The 24,803-nt window shown below is 44.0% G+C and overlaps 1 protein-coding gene across 3 annotated transcripts in view; it reads left to right on the top strand.

The window, feature by feature from the left end:
* Positions 1-24,803, top strand: part of ABAT (4-aminobutyrate aminotransferase) — a 92,326-nt gene that overhangs the window by 28,165 nt on the left and 39,358 nt on the right. Inside the window, exons 2-6 of one of the 3 annotated variants that reach the window (XM_053671511.1) lie at positions 9,246-9,368; positions 12,115-12,233; positions 18,889-18,986; positions 20,708-20,737; positions 22,174-22,291. In XM_053671511.1, the coding sequence (XP_053527486.1) occupies positions 12,164-12,233; positions 18,889-18,986; positions 20,708-20,737; positions 22,174-22,291 (316 nt within the window). In that variant the 5' untranslated portion in view covers positions 9,246-9,368; positions 12,115-12,163. The remainder of the gene's footprint in view (positions 1-9,245; positions 9,369-12,114; positions 12,234-18,888; positions 18,987-20,707; positions 20,738-22,173; positions 22,292-24,803) is intronic. The other 2 variants (XM_053671510.1, XM_053671512.1) reach the window with 2 other exon arrangements.

Raw genomic sequence — 24,803 nt, forward strand, 5'->3', positions numbered from 1 at the left:
CAGGAGAATGTCTTTGCTCTTAGAAAATACAGACCAAAGGATTTAGGAATGAAATTTCACAATGTATGCAAATCTCAAATAATTGAGAAGGTAGATGGTAGATAGAGTACAAATGTGGCAGAAAATTGACAATTGGTTCTCGAATTACGAGTGGTCATTGAGCTATGCTTGCAACTTTTCTGCAGCTTTAAATTTTTTTTGAATGCCTATTATGTGCTGGGCATCTGCCTAGTTGTGTGCACAGATTGCATCTTTTAATCCTCAGAGCAGCCTGAGAATGAGGGAGTCCTATCATACCCATTTGCTAGTTGAGAAAAGACAAAGCCAGATTTGAGCCCAAGCCAAAACCCACTTTGATTCCACTGGCACACTGTCCACCATTATTGTGAAATTACCAAGGATAACTTATTAGTCTTGTGCCTCCAGAAGAAACATTTTTGGTTTGCGTCTTAGTGACTTCAACTCTTTACTATGGTGTGGAGGTTAAGAGTACCAGATCTAGAGCCAGCCTGGGTTTGTATCCTGGCTCAGCTACTTAATGGTTGTGTGTTGTTGGGCAAGTCACTTAACCTCTCTGTGCTTCCATTTACTTTTTGTTTCTGTAAGGGAGGATGATAATAGTAACTACTTCAGAGGGTTGTTCTGAAAACTAAAGGCACTATTAATGTAAAAAGCTTAAAACAGGTTTGGCCCAAAGTGATTAGTAAATGTTTGTTGTCACTGTTGCTTTATCCTTGTTCTTATAATCCCAGCACCCTCTCCACTGATAAACCTGGAAGATCTTTCTCTTCTGCACCCAGGGTTGGCTTGTGTTCTAGACCTTGCCCCTGGGCCAACCCATGCCTCTGGCAGGTGGTCTCTAAGTGGGTGCGGGGAGGGGCAGGGAACCAGGGTTGGAGAGGTCAGAGGTCTCCTCATGCCACCTCTTCCTACCCCCCCAGGACTGCCCTCCATAACTCCCCTGTGAACCAGTCACTCAGCTGTGCTGTGAAGACCCCCTAGGAAGCACACACCTGTCAGTGGGAGCCTGCACACACAGGAGCTCACCAGAACCTTTGAGATCCACTTCATGGGGCTGGAACCAACCTCTTGTATTTTGTTTTGCAGTGCTTCTACATGGCATACATTAAAACTCCTCTGAGTGATCAAGAGAGAACCCAGACAGAGAGTGTTTATAAATTCATTCATGGCTCTTTGGTTCTGCCAGCCAGATGTTGAAAAGCCACCCTGAGAGCTGACTGCGGCATGGGGGTGGTTTCGGTCCCCAGCCGGTGGCTGGATCCTCAGTTATCTTGGTCCCCCGGCCCCATTCCCTTCCAAGGGGATGGCAAGGAAAGGACTGTTGCCATAGTGACCACAGAATCTAGGCTGCCTTAGTGGGACCCCGTGGTCAGAGCATTCAGGCCCCAAAGTGCAGCACGGTTGTTGGGCCCTCTCTCCTCATCATGTGGTACTAGATGCTGAGAGTGCAGAAACACATTGGTTGCTATCAAGTTATGCTGATGACCCTCCTCACAATATGAAAAGGTTTTCTTTGTTTACTTCTTCGTTGTCTCTCTCTTCTACTGGAGCAGATGCAGAAACTCTGCTGTCTGGTTCCACCACCCCCACCTGAGTCCTTAGGATTCACTATTGTGTCTTCAGGCAGCAGGCCATCAGGAAGTAGCAGGGCCTGAGTACAAATCCATGAAGGATTAGAGGGATGGATGGAGGGATGAATGAATGAATGAATTTCACAGGCTAAAGGGAGAGACAGATGTGAGCATATTATCACATTACAGGTGAACTGGAAAAGAACATGTATATATAAATTTATGGGTAATCTAAACATGACATGTTGACAGTTGAAGCTAGATGGTAAGTATAGTCAAGTTCATCCTGTGTGTTTAAAAAAGTTCATTAAAAAAATAGAGTGCTGGAGAAATACAGGTGAGTGGCGTCTAACCCTGAATTGAAAGCCAGAGCAGCTTCCAAGAGGAGGTGGCCCGAAGGGCACTGTGAAAATGTGCACAACAGTTAAGGGAATATGAATAGGAGGTGGGGGCAGAAAAGGGCATTCCAAAAGATATTACCACATATGCAATGACCAGGAGGCAGGAAAGAGCAGAGTGTGTGCAGGTCAGAGTCAAGGGGCCAGGGAAGGGCAGGAGTTACATGTGAGGGGATGGAGGGGTGGGCTGTGTGCCCAGCCAGGCAGCGGGGATTTATCCCAAAGAGTGGGGAGCTAGGGGAGGTTCAAGCAAGAGGGTGTGATTGGGTCAGCTTTGTTATGTGGAAAAACAAAATCATTTAAATTCAAAGCCCTCAACTGTTCCTTCAACTCAGTTTTTTTTGCCTGGAGGATGGCAGGCTTTTCTGTACACATCTCAGAGAGTATCATTTCAGACATTTGCTTTTCTTGCTTAGCAAGTTTGTTTTCCCCTAAAAGCAAGAAACAGTCATGAAGTGGAGTCCTTTCCTCAAAGAAAAGAAAGGCAGAGAATGCCTGGTGATGAGAGTCAAGGTGCCAGGGAGGTTTGGATGCCACCAAGGATAATTTCATCACAATTTTATTTACTCCGGATCTTTGTCTCTGGGAGGATAAAACACCAAGAAAACAATTGATTGGCATGCAGTAATTACGAGCATTCTGTGATCGGCTCTCCCCCCAGGTTCATGTCCCCAGCTCTTTCCTTGGTACCATATTTTATCCTCCGGGCCCGCTCCTTTCACTAAACGGGCTAAACGAAGCATTGTCAGCTGCGCTGTTAATGGTTCCAGCCATCTGCCCTCTGGTGTCCTGTGGGAAGACACAGCCAACCACTCTCTAGTGGACAGGTTACATTTTATGTTTCAGGAAAAACAAGTCGCCAGATGGGGAGGTAGGGCTGGGCGTGAGGATCTTTGAAATCGACACACAAGTGCCATCCATCCAGAAGGCCAGACTGTTTGGCCAGGGTCATGTGGTTGATGGCTGTTATGGCCACATCCAAATCAAGGGTGAGAATAGTTGAAATAGTGTTTTTTGGAAGCAACAAATCAGGGTGCTTTTTCATTGCTGTATCTTTGGACCTCCTGTTTGCTGGCTGTCCTGCACCAAAATGTTTAAAGAGTTGGCTAGCAAAATCAGGACCCAAGAACAAGTGGGCAAACTCTTTTTCACAGATGAATGTTTAAAACACCCAGCAAGCATTCTCCATTACTGGGACCTGCCCTAAGTACTGTGGAGCTGGAAAGATGGCAGTTCTTCCACCCAAAGGACCCTACATTCCATTGGGTGGGGTGGGGTGGGGATCCTCATGGAATTAGGGTATCTGCACCCTGGAAGGGACAGTGGGGACAGCATTCGGGTGTGAGGAAAGTGCCAAGTGTAGGCTGAGGTTGGCATTGCTCAGTTAGGGCAATCACAGGTCACCATGAATGAGTGTGTGGCCAAAAGCTGAGTGTCCTCAGGAAAACTGCAGCCAGTGATAGTTGCTGCTTTGAAGTTTTTTGTTCCCAGAAAAGAGATGTATGCTGGTCTGAGTTGTCTGATGAAGTTTCTGTGGTGGACCAAAACCACCACACTGGTAATGTGCCCAGATCTTGGTCTTCAAGCCCAGCCAGCCCTAGTTCTAACTTAGCTCCACTGTCTCCAGTTGTCTGTCCTTGTGCAAATGGCAAAACCTCTCTAAGCCTATCCCTTCACCTAAAAAATGGGAATAGAAGTATTTGCCTTCCAGGATTAGATGAGAGAGTGTGGTAAGGCTTGACATAGTAGGCATTCATTCGTTAAATCGTAGCAAATTCCTATGTACACACATAAATGAAAGATGCTTTGAATTACTGAAAAGTTAAGGTATTTCCATGGGACTGTCAGGCACACGCCCTAACTCCAATCACCAACACAGGTTTCCAAGTCACCCACCTACAGACCTTGGAGGAAATAAATAGTTGACTTGTTATATGCTATGGTATTTGCATACTTGTTCATGGAGTTCTTAAAATGTTTGTTTTCTCTTAAACAGGAAATGCATCTCTTGCAATCGCATTGACCTTATCTGTTTGTTTGTTTGTTGTTCCTTCCCATGGGGGACGAAAGGTTCCAGGGAACAGAGCGGGACATGTCCTTGTTTAGCATGGTGTTTGGGGCAAAGCACAGGTGCTCTGTAAATATTTGTGGAACAGAGCAAACCAATTTTAAAGGCCAGATCTTCTGTGGCATTGGTCTGGGGTAGCTTCTTCCACATTGATATAAGCAGCCTTCTCAAACCAGACTGTTTTTCACTTCTCCTCTCTTGCAGGGTCAGAAATCCAAAACTAGCTCATCCATTTATGATGCTTCTTTCTGAATATTCCCCGGAGTGTGCCTCACACTCAGATATTGGAAGACTTGTATATTCTTTTTTCCCTTCACTTTGCTCACAGGCTGGGGAGCTAACCACCTTCTGGGGTCACTGTGATCACGCTCCCTGCATGTGTGATTTAAATTCACTTCACTCTTCCTGATGGAGCCTGGTAGGCGGGACAAGGGAGGTGAAATGAACTGGGGCCCAAATGCCTGAGGGTGGACAAGGTTGCAGTAGAGCAGCCCCTCAGTTGTGGAACCTGGAAATTCAGGCTTGTGACAGGGCCACTGTACCTCAAATAGCTCTTCCCAGCCCTTCAGGCTATAGAAGAAATGCCTTCCCTACAAGGTAGAGGTTCTCTGGAAACTGATACTGTGGCCTGCAGTGAATCATCTCTTATCTGTCCTGTGTACATTCTTCAGTTGGCCCTAACCAACCAAGTGCCTCATGGCCTCATGAGTAAACTTTATTCTTCCCATTTGACAGATGAGGAAACTGAGGACCTGATAAGTTGAACAACTGTCAGGTCATCAAGACTGCCCAGTAGCTAGGCTACCCAGAGTCATCAAGCTAATATATGGCACATTAGGACCCAATTTCTGGCTCCTATGACTTTCTAAATGGCATCCTTTCTCTTTATTAGTAGTCAACACTTGCCTGTTTTCAAGTTTTCCTCCCCCCCTTATTCAAGTCACTGATGATTGTATGATGCCCCAAAAGGCAGATTATAGAAAAGAAATTAGGAATGCCAGAAGGAAGGGCTTGGGCTGAGCTACAGAGATAGCTGCAGGGGGTGCGGGGGGATTGCTGAGGAAGCTGGGGTTGGAGGAGGGAAGCGGGTTTGAGATAAAGCCTCTGCCCCAGTGCCATCCACCATCCATCACAGCCCCATGAATGGGGCCCTGTTAGCCATCTGCAAAGGCCCAGGATTCCAGCTTTATTGGTTGCCATGACGATCCCTGGCCTTGACAACCAAGGCTCACTTGTGTTATTGTGCACTATTGAGTGTGCAGAAAACCCAACGGCTGGGACTGTAGACTGGAAAGGAATGTCCCCAACCCCTGCCAGCGCTTTTGTCTCTGCCCTGAGAGCAGAAAGGAGAATGAGAGCGAGCCTCTTCAGAGCCCCAGAGGGGTGTGTGTGTTGCGGGGGACGGGGGGGGGGGAGTCCATATCTAGCCAATGATGCACGCAAAGATTTCATGTTCATAGGGCAGCAGATTAGAGAAATGAATCAGACACCATCTTCATAGGTCATTTGTGGAAGGTGTACTATTTATTCATAGATTGTTTGCAGCCAGGCACTGCTTTGGGGCTAGGGATATAGCAGGGACCGAGTCCTTGGTCTTTGTTCAGCCTCTGCTAGCCCATGAGGTAGGTTCCATTGGCATTATCCCCATTTTGCAAGTGAGAAGCTGAAGCACAGAGAGGTTACTTAGTGTGTCCCAGGTTACACAGCAGGTAAAGAAGGGTGGTTTCATGCTCAACACCCTGTACACCACTTCCTCAAATGGCTACCATAGCTCCTTTCTTACTGTATCTTTCAGATGTTTAACTTTCAAAGTGAGACCCCCTCCATTTCGAGGGACATGGAGGCTGTGAAAATCTGGATCAAGGGCAGGGTCAACCAAGCACCCCTTATGATAGTAGTTGTCTTCCTTACCTCGGGAATTCCCCTGTGCCCAGATCAGACCCCTGTGACTTGGGTTTAGTTGTTGTGGGTGGGGCCCTGTCACAGGTGCAGAGCCCCCAGCCAGATCACCGACTCGTGAGGTCTGAAACCTTGGAGAAGCCCACAAACCTTCTGAGACTGTCATACAAGGCAAACACTGCAGATGATAGAAATTACATGTGGAAGGTACATGGCATGTAGTAAGTGAGCCCTAAACAGCAGCCAATCATTTTCCGACTTTTATTCTCCCTCCAGAGCAAACTGGAAAGGTTTGTTTATATATTCATGTTTGGGCCTTTTACCTGAATCCTCTCATCCTATAGACTTAAACATTCCAAATGCATGAGGCAGATAAGAGGGAGTGGGAGAGGACTAATTAGCATTTTAATTACAGGGAGAGGGATGGGGAGAGGTAAGTCCACTGGAGGACTTGTTATCTGGTTGGACCCCAGTGCTCAACTTGTTCTGGCCAAGACCTGCAGTAAGAAAGAGCACTTATCACTGGTCCACTTTCTACCTGAGACAGATATCGTCCTCACCTGCCATGCACTCTGATGGTTCCTATTTTGTTTTAGTTATTGATTGATTTAAATTTCTCTTTCGGTTCTGATCTTGTCAAAGAAAAAGTCTCTGTTTGATGCTAGCCTGCCTTTCAGAGCTGTCTAATATCTGCCCATCTCCCATTCCAGCAAAAAAGGACCAGGCAGCTGACTGCCCAGCTATTAATTTAATAACCAGCTTTGATTTTATTACATCAAAGCTGTAATGCTTTGTTTGTAGCGAATGAAACATTGAAGGAGGGGTGTTGGATAGTGATTAGAAGAGATTCTAGGAAATATACTTCATTTAAACTTTAAAAGCAAGTTGATTTTAAATAAATATGTAAAGCAAATACGTATGAGAATTAAGAATGTGAGAAGTCATGTGCTGTGTAATGAGAGGAGGTTTGGAGAGCACAGGGAGACTTGGGGTTTCAGAGACCAGAGCACCAGCGACTGGCCTGTTTCCATTCCAGTTCTGGGAGCGCCCCCCCTCAATCCAGGACCCTTCAAACCACCTGCTTCTTTTCCCAGATGTGCAATCCAAAGTCCAGAAGATTGCAAAGGGTGTGGAGGGTGATCTCATGCTGCTTTGGGGGTAGGAGTAGTGGGCCTGGGGTACCCAGTGACTTCAGATTTCGGGGAGGAGAATATTGTTAAGTTGCACACATTTCAGACCTGCTCACACATTTTAATATCAATCCTCAGATCTATCTTAAAAGGCAGGTTGCACTGTACCCACTTCACAGCTTAGAACTGTTGAGTTCATTCACCATATAAATTGACTCCAGGAACTCTGCTGAGCTCAGAAAACCTCAACCCCCACTCTCTGAGTTTACAATGTACCTTTCTAAGTGCAATTAGAGTGTTTTTAGGTAAGAGAGTTATGTGAGATGAACTATCCTTAAAAAGGTTGGGGACCCAGTAAAAAAGAGGACAAAAGAGGAAGCTGAGGGGCCACTGTGCATATCCTTGCCCTCATTCAGGGGAGAGATGGTGGCAACTTGCACCAGCCCTGTTAGGCATTTGCCCCCAAGCACCTCTCAGGCCTCTGTCAGCTCTGCCTGGGAAAGGGAGCCTTCCCTTGTGGCTGGCTTGTGGCTGAGGGGCTGCAGAGCAAGTCCTCAGGGAGTCTGCCTCTGTGCTGGGCCCCTTTCCTCAGCTACCGCAGAACCTGCCCTTTATCTTCCCTTCCACCGCTCTATAGTTTCATGCCCAAATCCTTGACCATTCCATGTCCTCTCACACCTCCAAGCATTTGCTTGGGCCTTATCCAGCCCCTCCCACCTCACCCTCCTTCCGTGGCTTCTGAAATCTCCCCTCCGTTCAAGGTACAACTCAGATGACACTTTATGGCCATCATAACTCCCACCAGAATTAATCTCTGTGTTCCCATGGCACCTTGCTCATACCATCAAATAATCATGATTCCATTATTCTGCTCTGTCTTATGCAGAATTAGTTGTTGACAGTGAACTGGAAAATTTTTATATACTGTACATGCTGGTGTGGCTCGGTGGATTGAGCATTGGGCTGCAAACCAAAGGGTCACTGCTTTGATTCCCAGTCAGGGCACATGCCTGGGTTGCAGGCCAGGTCCGCAGTAGGGTACACACAAGAGGCAACCACACATTGATGTTTCTGTCCCTCTCTTTGTCTCACCCCTCCCCTCTGCCTAAAAATAAATAAATAAAATATTTTTAAAAAATTATGAGCTTCGGAAAGAGAGAAGCATTTTATTTATTTTAGTTTCTCCTGTGCCTAAATAATGCAGTGTCTTGCCTATAACAGGAGCTAGTTAATTTGATTGATTAAATTAATGGGCTAGAGAAAGTGAACAAATAAATGATATTAAAACTCTTCTGGTTGTTGGAAGTGTATTGTGCCAAGAAGTGATGTCTGATGGAGATCAGGTTTTGTTAGAAGGTCTTTTGTTAGAAAACCTTTTGTTTGAACTGTGAGCCACGAAAATGTCACCTGAGATATGGCACAATGCGACATTTTGTAATTGAAAGTGTGTGGGTGTGACTCCCCCTTTTGCAGAGAATTCAAATGTTAATATTCAAGTTGTCTGAGACTCTCCAATTTTTAAAAACACAGTTAATGGAAACTGAATTATGTGGAGTCTTAAGTGCTCCCGCTTGAGACAAATGGTTCTGAGTGAAAGCCAGCAACTGCTCTCTCTATAGTTACCAGGCTGCTCAATTAACAGGCTTGCCTTGAGTTGAATACTCTGGAAGAGATTTAAAAAATTTTATTGAGTTATCAAGGGAAGACTATGGTTTCTCAGTTAATTTATGGTCGTACTTTCCAAGCGCACACTTCTCTTAATAATATTCCTTCTGGTGAAGAGCAATAACATTTTCTCTCTAAACTAGATCATTAGTATTCATCCAACCCTGTATCTACTACCATTAGATGTTTTGTTATTTGCTGAATTAATTGATATGTTATAATGAAAGGGCTTTGGGGTCACACAGCCCCACGTAACCTTCTGTCCAAAGCCAATACCATAACTCCCCCAAACTGCCATCTCCTCACATCAAAAATGGGGAGGTACCCTACTTGCTGAATGGTTGAGCAGATTGAGGGGGACATAGTTCCCTTCAGAATCTCACCCAACAACTGCACACCACAGTCACTTGCACCCAGGAGGAATCCTGGATCCCGCAGCAGGAGAAAGGAAGGTTTGATGGCCCTGAAGCCTTTGTCCTCAACTACCCTGCAGGACCTTACTCCACCTGCAGCCCTGGGCAGAAGAGGCAGTGTTACTCCCAAGAATTGGGGCTTATCAACTCTAACTCTAACCATGCTATTAGCTGAGACTGAAAGCAACAGAAATCCACTCAAGGTAATGTGAGTAAGCCACAAAAGAAGGGGGGGTGCTTTCTGATCTTTCTTACTAAGGCACTACCAGGATGGGAACACTTTTCCCTGGCTCCTGTTGTTTCCTTCCATGCGGAGGGACATCTGTGAGCTGAATACTCCTGGCTCTCCCCTGCCCTCATCTGCTCACTCCCAGGGGAAAGGGGACTCAGGTTCACCCCACTACGTTCAGGAGTGAGTATTGAATCCAATGCCAAGCTGGGCTACACGCTTGAAATGGCACCAAACAGTCCCTCTATCCAGAACCCACTTCCTTTCTCTTGCACTACTTCTGTCTGCATAGGCTACATTCTTCTCCATCCAAAGACCCTGTCTGAAAGCTGGTTCCTCTCACCAGGTAGAGGGCAGCTGACTCACAGTTCCCAGGACTGTGGCTGAGACCCACCCAGTCCACCTAGACCGGGTCACACAGAACAGACACGGCTCCCAGGAGAAATTTGTGAGAGTGGGGAGGTGTGGTGTGCTGAGCTGATACCCCTAAAGGGGCCTCCAACGCCCACCCTCTGGGCACCCTCAGTTGCCTCATCTGTAAAGACAGGTTCATGATGGCAGCTACCTCCTAAGGCCCTGAGGATGAAATGGAGTGGCATCAGCCTGCACATAGTAAGTGCTCAATACATGATAATGGTCAGAGGACAAGGACTGCATCTGACTGATCCCTGTACCCAATGCCCAGTGGAGTACCAACACATAGTAGAGGCACCATGAATATTCACAGAATAAGTAAATTTTCAAATCCATGCCAACCACCTCCCTCCTTCCCTCTTTGCTTATAATAATGCAGCCCGATATCCCATTTGCTGCGAGGGCACTGTGTCGGGGGTACTGCCAACCCACTATCCAGAGCTGGGTGACACCCACACATGTCACCTGTGCTGCCGAGCCCATGCACACTGGGCTTTCTGAAACCAACCCATCATCCTTGTTCCATTCCACACTGCAGAATCTCTTTGGATCTCTGTCCATCACCTATAGTTGATGCTTCCTTCATACTATCATCAGATTGGTGCTGAATGGAACACTTTGTTGCAGAATGAGTGGATGGACATCTATGGAGTGTTTGGACTCAGTACTGAGTAATGGTAAAATTTGCTGACTCTGGGGTCAGACAGACCTGAGTTCTGTTTTCAGGTCCACTGCTTAACTTTTCTGTGTCTCAGTTTCCTCAACTGTAACTTAGCATTCTTCTGGGTGTAAATAATGACAGATATTAATAGTTCTGCATGTAATGTGCTTAGAACAATGTGTGGCACCCAGAAAGGACCCAGGAAACAGGGTCCACAAGTAGTAGTGAGAAATGAATGCTGCTGTCATTGCTCTGAGACACAACACAATACAACTGAAATACATGTGTCAAATAACAAAGCAGGTATTTAGCAAGAAGACCCACAAACAGAAAGATACACAGAGAGCAAGTCTGAATGGTGGCTTGGAGAAAGGGGAAGGGGAGTGGGAAGGGCTTGAAGAGGTGGGGAGGGGACTGGGGAGAAGTGATAAAAAGAAACAGACAATGGAATGTGAGGGAGAGGAGTTGCTCCTGGTCCATGATGCAAAAGGTAACCAGCAAAGCTATGCTCAGGGATTTGGGGGCAGGATTCAGAAACAGTTTGGAGAGAGTCAGCCAACACTCCTGTGAAGTGGGAGCTAAGAACCCTGACTGCTGGGTGCCATGTGGGATAACTACCCAGTTTGCCAAGACTGTTGCAGTTTCAAATTGGAAAATCCCCCATCCTGGGAGCCCTCTCAGTCTCAAGCAAATTCAGGATGATTGCTCATGCTAGAGATGTACACATCCCACCAAGGTGGGCCACCAGGTACTCCCCTGGGTCTGCAGGGTTCCCAGACAGCCCAACAACCAATGTTCTGTGTGGGAACAAGGCAGAGGGAGCTCCCAGGCATCTGCTCTAAAGTTTCCTCCGTCTTGGTCCTTCCATCATGCAGAATATACAGACTCGCTTAGCTCATTTCAGGTGGATAATGCACTGAGCTCATCTACAAAGGCATCTCAAGCAAACTCTATCTCCTCTCTCTGTTTTTCCATCTAGAAAATGGGTGTAATCCTTCTACCTTATGTTAATTTAAAAATGAAAAGGACTTTCAAAGTGAGAGGCAAACAAGCAAGTATTTAAAGTCAGTAAGAATAGCCATTCGAACACACAGACTGATTCAGGAAGAAGCCCAAATAGTGTTCCAATTAGGAGACAAAGAAAATGGACATTTGTGAGAGGGCACAGGGAACAACTACATCAACAGAAGGAAGACATTTCTATTGGTGAAGATAACCTAACATTGTGATGTTTACTGTAAAGAATGTCTTTAATTTTCAGTCTGGTAGTCATCATCTCATAGTTATATCTGCTTTCTTGTTATCTTTTCCAGCAGTTTTTTGGGAAACAAGGTTGCTTTAGTCTCAGTCCAAAGTTATTTTGCCCTGCTTTACCATTTCAAGACAGTTTATCTGGCATGGCAGCTCCAGCTCCATTTTAAAGTGGCTCCATATATTATTTCTTTCACATTGGGGTATTATAGTCAAGGTCAAATGAAAATACACGTGAGTGGGCTTTGATTTAAAGTGTATATTCAGTATAAAAGCAAAGGATTTGATGTCAGAAGAACCTCCTCCACTATGTGGGGAAATGTGGGGGGTGGAATATCTGGCTGGAGGGAGAGTGGTCTTCACTGGCCTAATTCTGTGTTTCCCCTTCTTTCAGGGTGGGAGCGTGTGAAGGGGCTCTCTGTTCCTGAAAGAGGGCCTCCATCATGGCCTCCATGTTGCTCACCCGGCGGCTGGCCTGCAGCTTCCAGCGCAACTATTGCCTGCTTGTGCCCGGTAAGCCCTGAGGTCTTGACAAAAAGTAACTGGTCCTAGCAGAAGATGCTATCCAGACTAGGGATTCTGGGCTGGAAAAGTGCTTAGGGACAATGGCATTGGTCAGCCAGTGTTTCTGGGGCTGTCCCAGCATCCCCTATGAAACAGTCCCTATCACCACCCCTCCCATTCCCCTATTTCTGCCACATGCTTCTGTCCCCCAGCAGACAGCTCTGCAATGGGCAGGGAGCTGACCCCACACTACCTGCTTGCAACGGAGGTGGTGGCCCCAACAGTGAGAAAGGGCCCAGGCTGTCAACCACAGGGACCATCAGATGAAACACACAGCTAGAGCTGCTGCCAAGAAGAAAAGAAAGCAACAAAAGTCATTGGAATTGTAAAGACTAGCTGTGCTTCACGGGCCCTGGACAGGAGGTGGCCTCCCTGGAACATACCGCACCCACTACCCTCTCCCTCACCTCCTCACACCCCACACCTATCCTGCCAGCAGTACCACCAGCTCTTCTGTCCCTCAGAAGAGCTGTCTCAAATGCTCCCTTTTCTCTCTGCCTCACTGAGTGCAGGCAGCTTAGCCAAGTGAGATTCATCAGTGAGAACCCTGCTTGCAGGATCCCTTGAGACCTTGTTCCCTGTGGTCCCATGAGGAAGGCAGGAGAGAATCCCATTTTGCAGGTGAGAAAACTGTGGCTCAGAGAAGCAGAGTCATTTGCCCAAGATCACACAGCCATATGAATTTGAGTTATCACCCCTTCTCTGTGTGCCTCCATGTGGCTCTGGGAGAGGGACAGGATAGCACTAACCTCCTTTGGGACACCTTGTGCCTCCAATCTGTCCCCCATTCTCTAAGAGCCATGTGCTTGTCATCATGGTGTCCCCTTAATGTTGTCAGTCCTATCTGCCTTCTGAAGACAAATTGCTGGCCGCATCCTTGGTTTGCAAGTTTGTATCCTGGGTGACACAAAAAGCAGGAATGTTCGCTCCTCTCCTGGGAGTATTAGCAGGCTTTATTTTAAAATAAATGTTTTATTTGGAGACAATTTTAGATATATAGACAAGTTACAGAGGTAGTACAGAGAGATCCCATATTCCCCTCACCTAGTTTCCCACCTCGTTAACATCTTACATCACAAAGATACTCTTGTCCAAACTGAGAAACCAACCTTGGTACATCACTCCTAACAAAACTCCAGGTTTCTCTTTGGGTTTCACCAATTTTCCCTTAATGCTTTCTTGGCCCAGTGTCCAGTCCAAGTTTCCACATTGCATCTTGTCACACTGCCCTTTTCTCCTTGCTCTGTGACAATTTCTCAGTCTTTTCTTGTTCTCAGCCTCGATTGCCTTGAAGAGTTAGTGGGTTTTGAGGTGTTTTATTTAATTATAAGAGAAGCATATCAATGCTTATTCATTGTTATGTTAAAAATAAACTGAAACCAGAATAATCTAGGTCTGGTGTGCACCAAGTAGGAGGGAGGGTTGTGGGCATGGAAGACTCATTCATTCCATAACCAGTATTGTTGAGCCACTGGGTGCTGAGTGGGTGCTGTACTGGGTGCTGAGCACATGTGGCTTAGCCTTTGAATGTCATTCTCAAGGCCATCTGAGCCTTCCCAGGGAGGCATTGAGAAAAGAGCAGTAAATTAAGACTTATAAGATTGGGCTACCAGCTTCATCCACCATGTATTAGCCCAGAGAACCTAACAGTGGGCAGAACTCCAAGCTTCAGTTTTCCCATCAGGAAAGTGGAAATAATAATGACATCCTTTCTGCTTCACAAGTTAGTTGTATCAGAAGAAATGGTTCATGTGAAAGCAATTCATTTATGTTTACAAAAATTGAAGAGTGTCCTAACTCCCATTTCTACAAGCATGGATATGGAGACACAATGTAGAAAATAAACAAACAGAAGTGGCTAAATTAGAGTTACTCAGCTCTGCATTTTCTTGGCTGGAGTTGAATCTTTGACACACTTGTGTGAGACTTAGAAAATCATATCATGAGATATTTTTTTCTTTTGGCCTATCAATTTGGCATATCCAGTAGGATTGATAGGGGATGGATGGATGGATGGATGGATGGATGGATGGAGTCTTTTAATATTAAAATACAGTGCTGACAAAGATAGCAGAATGTGTGCACTCTCATACACTGCTTATAGGCAAGTAACCATAGAAGAATAGTTTTTAAATTATAGGAATAAAAGCTTATCCTTAACCCATTTAGTCCTTGCAACAACTCCATAAAACAGAGGAAACTGACTAACCTGTCCAGAGTTAGCAAGGGCCTGAGCCAGTATGGCCCCAGGACTCACACCCTCAACCAATGTATTAGTTATCTATGGCCTTATAATAAATAGCCCCAAACTTTGCTAGTTAAAATAATACATTTATTATCTCCTACTGTTTGTAGATTCAGAATCCAGGGCTAGTTTATCTGGATCTTCTGGCTCCAGGTGTCTCATGAGGGTGCAGCTAAGCTATTAGCCATGGCTGGGCTCATCTGAGGCTCACGGTCAGAGCTGTGGGTCCCCTTCCAAGCTCACTCCTGTGATTGTACTAGATTTGAGACCCAGTGGACATCTTCCTGAAGCAGCTAAACACATGGCAGCCGCTTCCTCTGAGTGAGGGAGAGCAGGAGAGCACCCAAGTCAGAAGCCACAGTCTAGTGCCATACCCACTGTGTGGAGATGCTTCTGTGTATTTCTCACCCTTTGATCACCATAAAGCTATTAAACATGAGAATAGTTCATAGCCTGAGACAGTGTTCCCAATGGCATTATTTCATGCCACACCCCAAAAAGTTTATAATATTACATTGACAAACAGAATACAGAGACTGGGAGACTTGACTGCAAAACGGTTATCTCTGGGCAGTGAAATTAGATGTGGATTTTTTCATTGTTGCTTATCGATATTTCCTCAATGAGCATGTTATCAAAAAATAAGTAGGATGGACAGTTGAGGGGAGAGATAAGATTATTTGAAAGAGAAGTGGAGCAAACAATTCCAGGTGAGCTTGACCTAGACTTTGACCAGGCTCACACCCTTATTATTTGGGAAAATGACATTCAGTTACCCCCAGTAGAGATCAAAAGGACATTAAAAGCATTTGATGGCTGTTTTTATACTTTGAAGTTAAAAATTGACTCTGTGGGCCTGGCTGGTGTGGTTCAGTTGGTTGAGGCATCGTCCCATAAACCAGAAGGTTGTGGGTTAGATTCTCAGTCAGGGCACATACCTAGGCTGTGGGTTCATTCCCCAGTTAGGGTGTGTATGAGAGGCAACAAATCAATGTTTTTCTCCCACATGAATGTTTCTCTCCCTCTCTCTCTTTCTCCCATTCCCTCTCTCTAAAATCAATAAACATGTCCTTGAGTGAGAATAAAAGAAATTGACTGTGGATCAGCATGGGAACTGAGGGTGGTGAGCATCACTACTGGACCTCGAGGGCTGGGCTGGACTTACCCACTGTGCCTCATCTTGTATGTCAAGGCAGACCCTTGCCTTCCAGGTGTACTGCTTTATTTATTATGAAAATGCTGGATCATTCGATATTAATTCATATTTTTTGCTTCCTTAGTAACCCTAACCCTAGTGCTTCTGATAGCAATTTGCCTCTAGGGGATGCAAGTTGTTTTGCTGAAAATGTTTTACTTCCAAGATCTACACTAGATGACATCAAAGATTGCATCAGTTAGATTAAAATTATTTAGGAAAATATAGGTCAGGTGGACAAATTTCTAGTTTAACCACTCACAGCTTTATGACTTTGGGCCAATTGACTTTTCTGAGCTTTAGTGTCCTCTTCTGTAACATGCAACTAACACTAACCTACTAGGGGGTTGTGAGAATTAAATGAGGCAATCTATGTGAAGTGCTCAGGGTAATCCCTGATATTTTCACCATAAGTGCTTGATAAATGGATATCTGCTTGGGTGACTTGATATAATAGATCCCAGAAAAGGCCTCCTTCTTTGGCTATTCAAATCTTGTTATTTTCTCTTGTGGTTTATGACATTATATATCATCATCAAGAGAATTATGAGGATCTAATATATCATCATTGGTACTATAGTGGTATTTGGTACTTGATTATTTTTCTCTACAGAATTGAAAAGTGAGAGATAGGGAAAAGCAAAAGCATTAAACCTGGGTTCAAACCCTGTCTTTCCAACTCACTAGCTATGTTACCTTGGTAAAGACCCTTAACCTCTGTGATTCTCATCCAAAAAATGGGAACAATATCCTCTCACAAGTGGGTTATGGATTAATTAAAACAATAGGCAAGAGTTTGCTTCAATAAGGCCTGCGTAGCTCACGTGTGAGCTTCCCCATCACTCTTTTTCCAACAGCACTGTTGCTACCAAATTTACCAGGCTCTGATTTTCAGGATCTCTGCCCAGCGGTTTTGGCCCTCTTCCATCCACACCCACTAAGACTTAGCACATGGTAGGAATCGATACAGTTCTTGAAACAGACCCATCTGCCTTGCACCTGGCCCTTGGCATCCCCGTCCTGTGCCCCATCAGTCCCAGCTCCCAGTGAAAAGGTTCTCGCCCTCTCTCCACTGCCCCTCCCTACCCCCCACCTACCAGCTCCTATTTACTCAGAGTCTTGGCATCATCATAGCTGCAGCTCTCACTGCTAACTGCCTCCATTCCTGGTATTCCCACTTTCCAAGTCCCAAGAAATCCACAACAATGTGCTATCAAGACATTTTCTGGAGATAGGAAGGGAGAACTTGCACATTCTCATTTGGAGGACAGCTTGCTAATTTTGAATTTTTTACTTTCCCCCTTTGCTGAAACAAAGCAAGATCAGCACCAGTTAAGAGTTATTTTTATCTAGGTATGCATCCCTGTTTTATGCAGGCCTAGTTGAAATCAGCCTTGACCAGTAACGTGGAGTTCTGGCCAAGGAAAAGATACACAGTTGAGTATTAAAAACAAATATCAATATGTCCCAGGACCTTTAACTCTCTGCTAATAGAATCAACTCTTTTGGAATTCTTTTTTCATTTTAAGATCAGACAGAAGCCAACAAAAGCTGGTTTCTTCGTGCCTTAAAATAAGGGTAGTGTTGGATTTTAACAACACTGGAATTGTTTGCTAAAGTCCATTTTGAATGGACTTTACATTCAAAGGGCAACATAATTAATTACATTACATAATTAATTCAAATATCCAAAGCAATTGTGGGAAATTAAGAATGAATGTAAATATGTTTTCTAATATCATGGCTTAAAATGGTTTAGCCAGCTGTGTGTGTGTGTGTGTGTGTGTGTGTGTGTGCGCGTGTGTGTGTGTGTGTGAGAGAGAGAGAGAGAAATAGTAGCACATTTCTTCACTTCTCTGAATTTTAGTTTCCTCTCCTATGTAATGAAAGCAATAACCGCTCCCTCTCAGGGTTGAGTAAAGATGAAATGAGATCATGTATATAAGTTACATAAAGTCACTACTGATTCCCAGTTTGATGCAATTATGGCAACCCAAGTAAGGGGAACTAACATTTCCCAACCACCAAATATGTACCAGGAAGATAAAAGATGACCAGGGACATTATAGGGATTTCTAGGGGTTACTGATTGTAAATTATTATAAACCATTACACATTTATCCTGGATTCATGCTGCCTTTCACTCAGAGATCAATGAGGCTGGGGGTTGAGGCTACCCTCTATGTCTCAGCAACATGCTAAACTGAGAAGCTTTGTGGGGAAAAGCTCAAACACCTGCTATAATTTTATCACTATGCAAAAAAGGTGAAATGAGTTTCAAGCAAATGACTTGTGCCCAAAACTTTTTTTAACAACAACAAATCTGTAAGTGGGGACTACCTGAATTTAGACATTTTATTGTCTCTCCCAGGTGGTTTTTGATTGTCACAGCTAGGGACACAACTCAGGGTACTTGCTACTGGCATCCAGGAGGTAGAGGCCAGGCATGCTGCCCAACATCTGCAGTGCACAAAACAGCCCCTACAACATATAGTTCTGAGCCCAAAATATCCATTGTGCCAATGCTGAGAAATTCTGGTCTGTAATATGAATACCTTTGAATATAAATTAATTTTTACAAAATTTGGATAATTTTATCATCTGATCTTTCACATACTAATATCATGGTCATCTTTTCATATCCATAAATATTAAATATGTCTATCTTGAAACTACTAATGGATGCACAATATTCCATTGTCCATAATGGTAGAATATGTTGTGCATATTCTATTGAGCTACCCTTCATTGTCAGACATTTAGGTCATTTTCTCTTTGTTATTTGAGACAATATGATTACAAATAATTTTAACCTATATCTTTGTGCACTGGTCCCATTATTTGCATAGGATGAATCATAAAAATGAGATTGTTCAGTCAAAAGGTGTAAGAAGCTGACATCAGTTCACACTCGCACCAGCAGGACTTGAGCATACCTGTTTGCCTACAACATCACTGGCACTGGGCTTCCCCGTTTTTCAAAAATGTTCAGTGTTTTTGTGGTGCCCAGGTCTGGCCAGACTCAGTGTTCTGGGGTGGTCTGGCTAGGATGTGTTGAGGCTAGGATGGGACTGCCTCTGTTGAGAACATAGGGTGTCTGTTAGGGCAGAATTATCACTATGTCTACTGTCACCAGGAGTTCTCATTATCTTTGTTTACTGCAGGATCCCGACATATCAGTCAGGCTGCAGCCAAAGTCGATGTTGAATTTGATTATGATGGGCCTCTGATGAAGACGGAAGTCCCAGGGCCTAGATCTCAGGTGAGTTGAGCACACCCGAGTGGGAGTTTTGGAAAAGAGCAGAAGGGATCAATGAAGCAAAAACACAGCTGAGTATAGGAACTGTATTCTTAGCTGCTTTCAGAGGTTTGACCAGTAGAGATCTGGGACATTAAGCAAGGGCATTCTACCATAAGAAGTCAAAGAAGTCTTTTCAGTTGAGCGATATCAGTATATGCTGCCACAATAATGCTGTGTAACAATCACAAAATCTCAGTAGCATACAGATTGCTCATGCGTCTAGGGTTAACTGGGAGTTGGCTAGGCAGCTCTGTTGGTCTCATCTACATGCCTGGGGAATAACTGGCCATTGGTTGTTCTAAGTTAGGCTTGACTTTGTCACTGCAGTGACTTGGCTCTGCTCCACGTATCTCTCATTCTCCAGCAAGCTGGGCTAGGCTTGTTCTCATGGCAATAGTAAAGGAGAGCATGCCAGAGGTCTCTTGAGGCTCAAGCCTTACACTGGCCCACCATCACTTACAACTTGTTCTATTGGCAAAAGCAAGTCAAGGGCTGGGGCAGAACATTCTACCAACAGTGGAAGGATGTGTCAATTCTATATGGCACAGGGCATGGGTAGCAAATGACCTTGAGCCTGATCTTGAAAGACAAACAGGAGGAACCTGCTAAAGGACTGCATTCTGTTCCAGGAAAAGGAGAGGGTATGTGGAGAGTCATGCATGGTGATAGCACACAGCATATGAATGACATTAGGTAGCTCTGAATCCCTGGAGTAAATGTCAGTGTGTGAGATGGAAGAGACACAAACTGAGTGATGAGGGAGACTGGAGATTCTACTCAAAGATGCTTCAAAGTCTGCATATAGCACATTTTAGAAGACTGACTAACCCTGATTCTATAAAGTGACATGCAATACTCTTCCTAATGTTTGCACCTAAAAAAATTCACAGTGTAAACATTTTTAGTGTCAAAATATACACCTTTTGTCACTGAAACTATTTACAAATCCAGAAATTTTTGTACTAATAACTAATTATAGTTATTATGGAGAACATCTGCTAGCAAAAATAAATACTTTTTAACTCATATCTATTGGGAAGCAGTGGGTTTTACTTCAATAGTAGTGAAATAATTTTGGAATAAGTTTTGATATTTTGTCATTAATATTTCCTTTTTTGAGGTAGACATATATAATTTTATAATACTAATTGCCAAAGTTTATATTAAATCATTTTCAGAGATTAAATGTTTATAATATTAAAGCAACTGGTGTGTACTCCTGGTTTCTATACAGAGTTGCACAGTGGTTTATGGACTGTTCAGATTATAATACATGGGTCTTTGTGTGCACATTTACATTTTCAGTTGGCTTTATTTTTATAACATGGTGTTAAAGCTTTGTTTTTCCTAAATAAAAAGAAAACCTATGCTTTTATGGAACTAGATAAACACCTTCAGCTTAAATTTTTTTTTGTCAAATATTTTAGTTTACTTGATTATGTTCCAAGTGTCTAAATCTCCAGTCTGTCTGTTGTACAGGTAATTTAACTGTCAAAAGTAGTTTCCCACCCACTATTTATATTAAGCAATTTAAAAATATTGATAATACTGTTGACTAATTAAATATCAAAGTTATTGGCATGAAGAGGAAAGGAGCTCCAAGACTTGGGAAGACACAAAAGATTTTAAACTACTCTGGAAACGTGTCCTTGCTATAATGCTTTTGCTTTTTTTGCCTACAGGAGTTAATGAAACAGCTGAATATAATTCAGGTAAGTGGGGATGAGGTAACAATCTTTCCTTTGCTTCCCTGTTCCAGTTTAGCTGAGGGACACAGGTGCTTTCTCTGTGCTGGCTCTATTCTAAAAAACAAACTAATTTATTTATACACACACATACATACATACATATACGCGTGCAGCTGGCTTTGACTCTGAACTTTTTTTCTAAGTTTCCTTGTGATTTCTTTTTTGATTCATTGGTTATTTGCATGTGGTTTATCTTTCACATTTTGGTGAACTTCTCAAGTTTTTTTTCTGTTACTGATTTCTAATTTTATTGATTGTGGTTAGAAAATATGTTTTGTGTGATTTCAGTCCTCTTCAATATATCAAGCCTTTTTATGGCCTAGCATATGGTCTATCCTGGAAAATGTTCCATACGTACTTGAGAAGAACATGTCCTCTCCTGTTGTTGGGTGAGGTGTTCTATAGATGTTTGTGAGGTGTGTTGGTTTAAGCATTGTTCCAGTCTAGTTCCTTGTTAATCTTCTGCCTAGGTAGTCCATCCATTATTGAAAACCATGTATTGAAATCTCAAATACACAGAGAACTTTCTTGTAGAACTATTTTTTCCCTTCAATGCTGTCAGTTGTTGCGGTATATGTTTTGGGGCTCTTTTAGGAGGTGCTTCTATGTTTATAATTGTTATATCTTCTTAGTGGACTGACCTCTTCTCATAAAATGCCTCTCTTCTAGTAACACTTTTTCATTTTTAGTCAATTTTGTCTCATATTAGTATATATCATTCCAACTTTTTTATGATTACTGTGAGAATCATGTATTTTTGCATCCTTTCAAACTCTGTTATTCTTGAAACTAAAGTATGTCACATGTCAATAGCTTGTAGTTGAATCTTTTTAATGCAGTCTGACAGTTTGACTTTTGATTAAATTGTTAAGTTCATCCACAGTTAATGTTATCATTGATATAGTTGTATTTACATCTTCCAGTTTACATTTTTTCTGTCTCATATTCTTTTTGTTCCTCTGTTTATTTTTTTTACTTTTACTTTTTTTAATTAAGTGAGTGACTTCTAGTGTAACTTTTTTATTTCTTTCATAATTACTATTTTTTCTTTCAGTTTTCTTAGTGGAAGCTCTAAGGCTTACCATATACATCTTATCAGAATCGTCTTCAGAGTTATATATCAACCTTTTTGTTGTGATATATAAAACACATACAGAAAACTTCATACAGTACAAATTCACAGCTTAACAAAAGTATCATAAAGTAAATCACCTGTGTAATAGCTCAGGGCAAGAGATGTGACCTTGCCAGCACCCACAGAGACCTCCCATGTGTCCATAGAATGGTCAGGTCATGGGTTGGTTGTTGTTTTTTTTTTTCCACTAATTCAAACTTAATCCCAAAGATTGAGAATCTAGGGAGGTGCAAAAAGACTGACTCAGGCTGTTTTTTCCCTGAAGAATGCAGAGGCTGTGCATTTCTTCTGCAATTATGAAGAGAGCCGAGGCAACTACTTAGTTGATGTGGATGGCAACCGAATGTTGGATCTTTATTCCCAGATCTCCTCTGTCCCCATAGGTAAGAGCTGGAAAATCAGTCTTTGAATGTAATTTCCTCTCTCTCTTAGTTGTGGCCACCTGGACTTAAGTCCCTTCCAGCAGGCACATCCCCTCATGTTCTTTCCCTCAAGGGCAGTGAAAAGAAACAGGTAATCCGTAGAGGATGTATTACTAGGAACTTTACATGTCTTCTTTCATTTACTGCTCCCCAGAAATGGCAAGTATGCATTAGCATTTGGCTTTGTAGCTAGAAAAGGTGAAGATTAGCAGCTTGCAGAGGGAAGTTAGCCAGGATGTGAACCCAGGTCTGTGTGACCACAGAGTTTGATGTGTGCTCTTTGATTGGGTTTCATAAAAGAAGAGTCTGCAGCAGGGATTCTGTGCACGTAGTTTATTGTGGGAGAGCTCTGGGCAGAAAGGAGAGAAAGGGGAGTGGCATAGGGCAGGGGGCAAAGCTAAGAGGGAGGAGGTGTCAGCCAGAGACCAACCACTGCCTGATCCCCAGGGGGCTCTTGAGCATGTATTGTGTCCCAGAGTTGGTCTCAGTTTGAAGCCAACAGACTTGCTTTTTTGTGCCGCTGTGCCAGTCAGTCATTGCCCATCAGCTGCCAGGAGGGAAGACACGTCATTTCTGGGGTAAAGTGGCTTCCATTCACCAAGGGCAATTTCCAGAGAAAGAGACAGCTGGAGCCATTATCGGCCACATGCACAGCAGCTGGGCGAAGGGTGGCCTGAGCCTTACAGGTGCACTAGTGAGGCACCAACAGCATGTGCCTCACCAGGCTCACCTTCTGGTCACACAGAGCATGACTTGCTGCTATAGGAAGGTACACAGGTAACAGGATGGAGAGGGCTGACTTGGACACGCAGTAGCTGGTGTTTGCAGCTTGGATGGTTGGTGTTTCTTTGGTCTGTGGATTCCCCTTGGATTCACAGGTCTGTAGGCTGAGTGTCCAGTAAAGTCTGTCCCTTCATGGATGATGCTGGACTGTCCCAGCTCCCTGTTAGCAGCTCCCCACCCACGGCAGCCAGAGGCCTTCCCCCTGGAACCCCGAATTAGGTCTCCAATCCTCCTCTGCTCTCCCCAATCACAGTCCCTTGAACCTGTTTATTTCTCATTAAGATGCAATTAGACAGTAAGCGGGTGACTCATTCTTTTTGGAAAGTCCCATTGTTCAGAGATGCCTTGGCCTCTGAAGGTGTTTTGGATGCTGAAATTTACAGCCTGTATCTCCATTTTGTGTCTGGAGTGAAAGGGATTCGATCTTGAGCTCTACCATATATTAGCCGTGGGACTGTGGGCCAATGTCTCCCCAGCTGATTCCTCCATCCTCCCTCTCACGCCCAGGGCTCCCTCAGTTGCAGTCCCCAGCCAGCCAGTGTATGTGTTGCAGGTGTGGGGATCAGGCCTGCAGCAGTTGTTAAAAGACTAGAACTAAGTTTCTCTCTCTGGCCACTTTGCCTTCCATATCTATGTTCTTTGAGATTTTTTAAAACTAATAATTACTGAGAATTTGCTGTATGCCTGGAATATTGCTAAGTGCCTAACATGTTATCTCATTAAATCCCTAAACAGCCCTATGACATTGTGTCTTTTAACAGCACCCCCAGTTTACTGATGAGCCAGCTTTCAAGAAAGTACAGGGTTTGCCCAGAGTGTCCAGGAAGCCAAGCGATATGAACCAGTAACTCTGCCACCTAAACTTGCTCCTGTGATTGCAGTTTCCCAGAGAGCCACCCATGCCCTACCCTGCCCTGCCCTGCCCTGCCCTGCCCTGCCCTGCCCTGCTGTTGGGGGGGGGGCAGTCCACAGCTTTGAAAGTCCAGAGGTAGGACTACACTGATCAGAGGGACCAGCCCGACTTTCATCTGTCCTGAAGCCAATAGACAAGCTGAATTTGTGGCTTAATGAGATTTCCCTGAACCTGCTTATCTACTGAGGCAGAAAAGTCATAAACACCCAGACAGCGTGATAAAGAGCCAGAGCTGAAAGACCTCTTGCGGGAAAACAGTTGGAAAAAACCCACAGAGTGTTCCTTCCTTGAGCAACAAGCACTTTTAAGCCTTGGGACCAACTTACCTTAGATCATCCCGGGGAGGGGTAAAGACACAGGGGAAGATTGTCAACAACCCTCTTCCCTTGGTTTCCCCCCTGACTCCCTGAGACCATGTTCCCTGCAGCAGGCAGAGTGAAACCACAAGCTTTTCACTTCTGTTCTCTCTGATTCCATGGAGAAGTTCTCCCCTGGGTGATGCTGGGTCTTTAAATCCCATCCAAATTCGCTAATCTCTTATTCTGGAGGCACCAGGCCCCACTCTCAGAGCCGTGGACAGGCCTCTCACCATAATGCTATAAAGTCTCCTTTCAAAGTAAATTTATTTAAATCGAAAAGTGAATTGATTGAAAGAAAATAAGTACAAGGTATGTGTGATAAGAGTTTTTCTAAGTTTTACTTCCTGCTCCAAGATTCATAGATGAGTCAGTCTTTTCTCACATATGACAGTTCTGGGTTCTTGCCATGTCAGTGGAT

Source organism: Artibeus jamaicensis, unplaced genomic scaffold (assembly GCF_021234435.1).
Source record: "Artibeus jamaicensis isolate MK-2021 breed Jamaican fruit bat unplaced genomic scaffold, CSHL_Jam_final contig_700, whole genome shotgun sequence".
Lineage (NCBI taxonomy): Eukaryota > Metazoa > Chordata > Mammalia > Chiroptera > Phyllostomidae > Artibeus > Artibeus jamaicensis.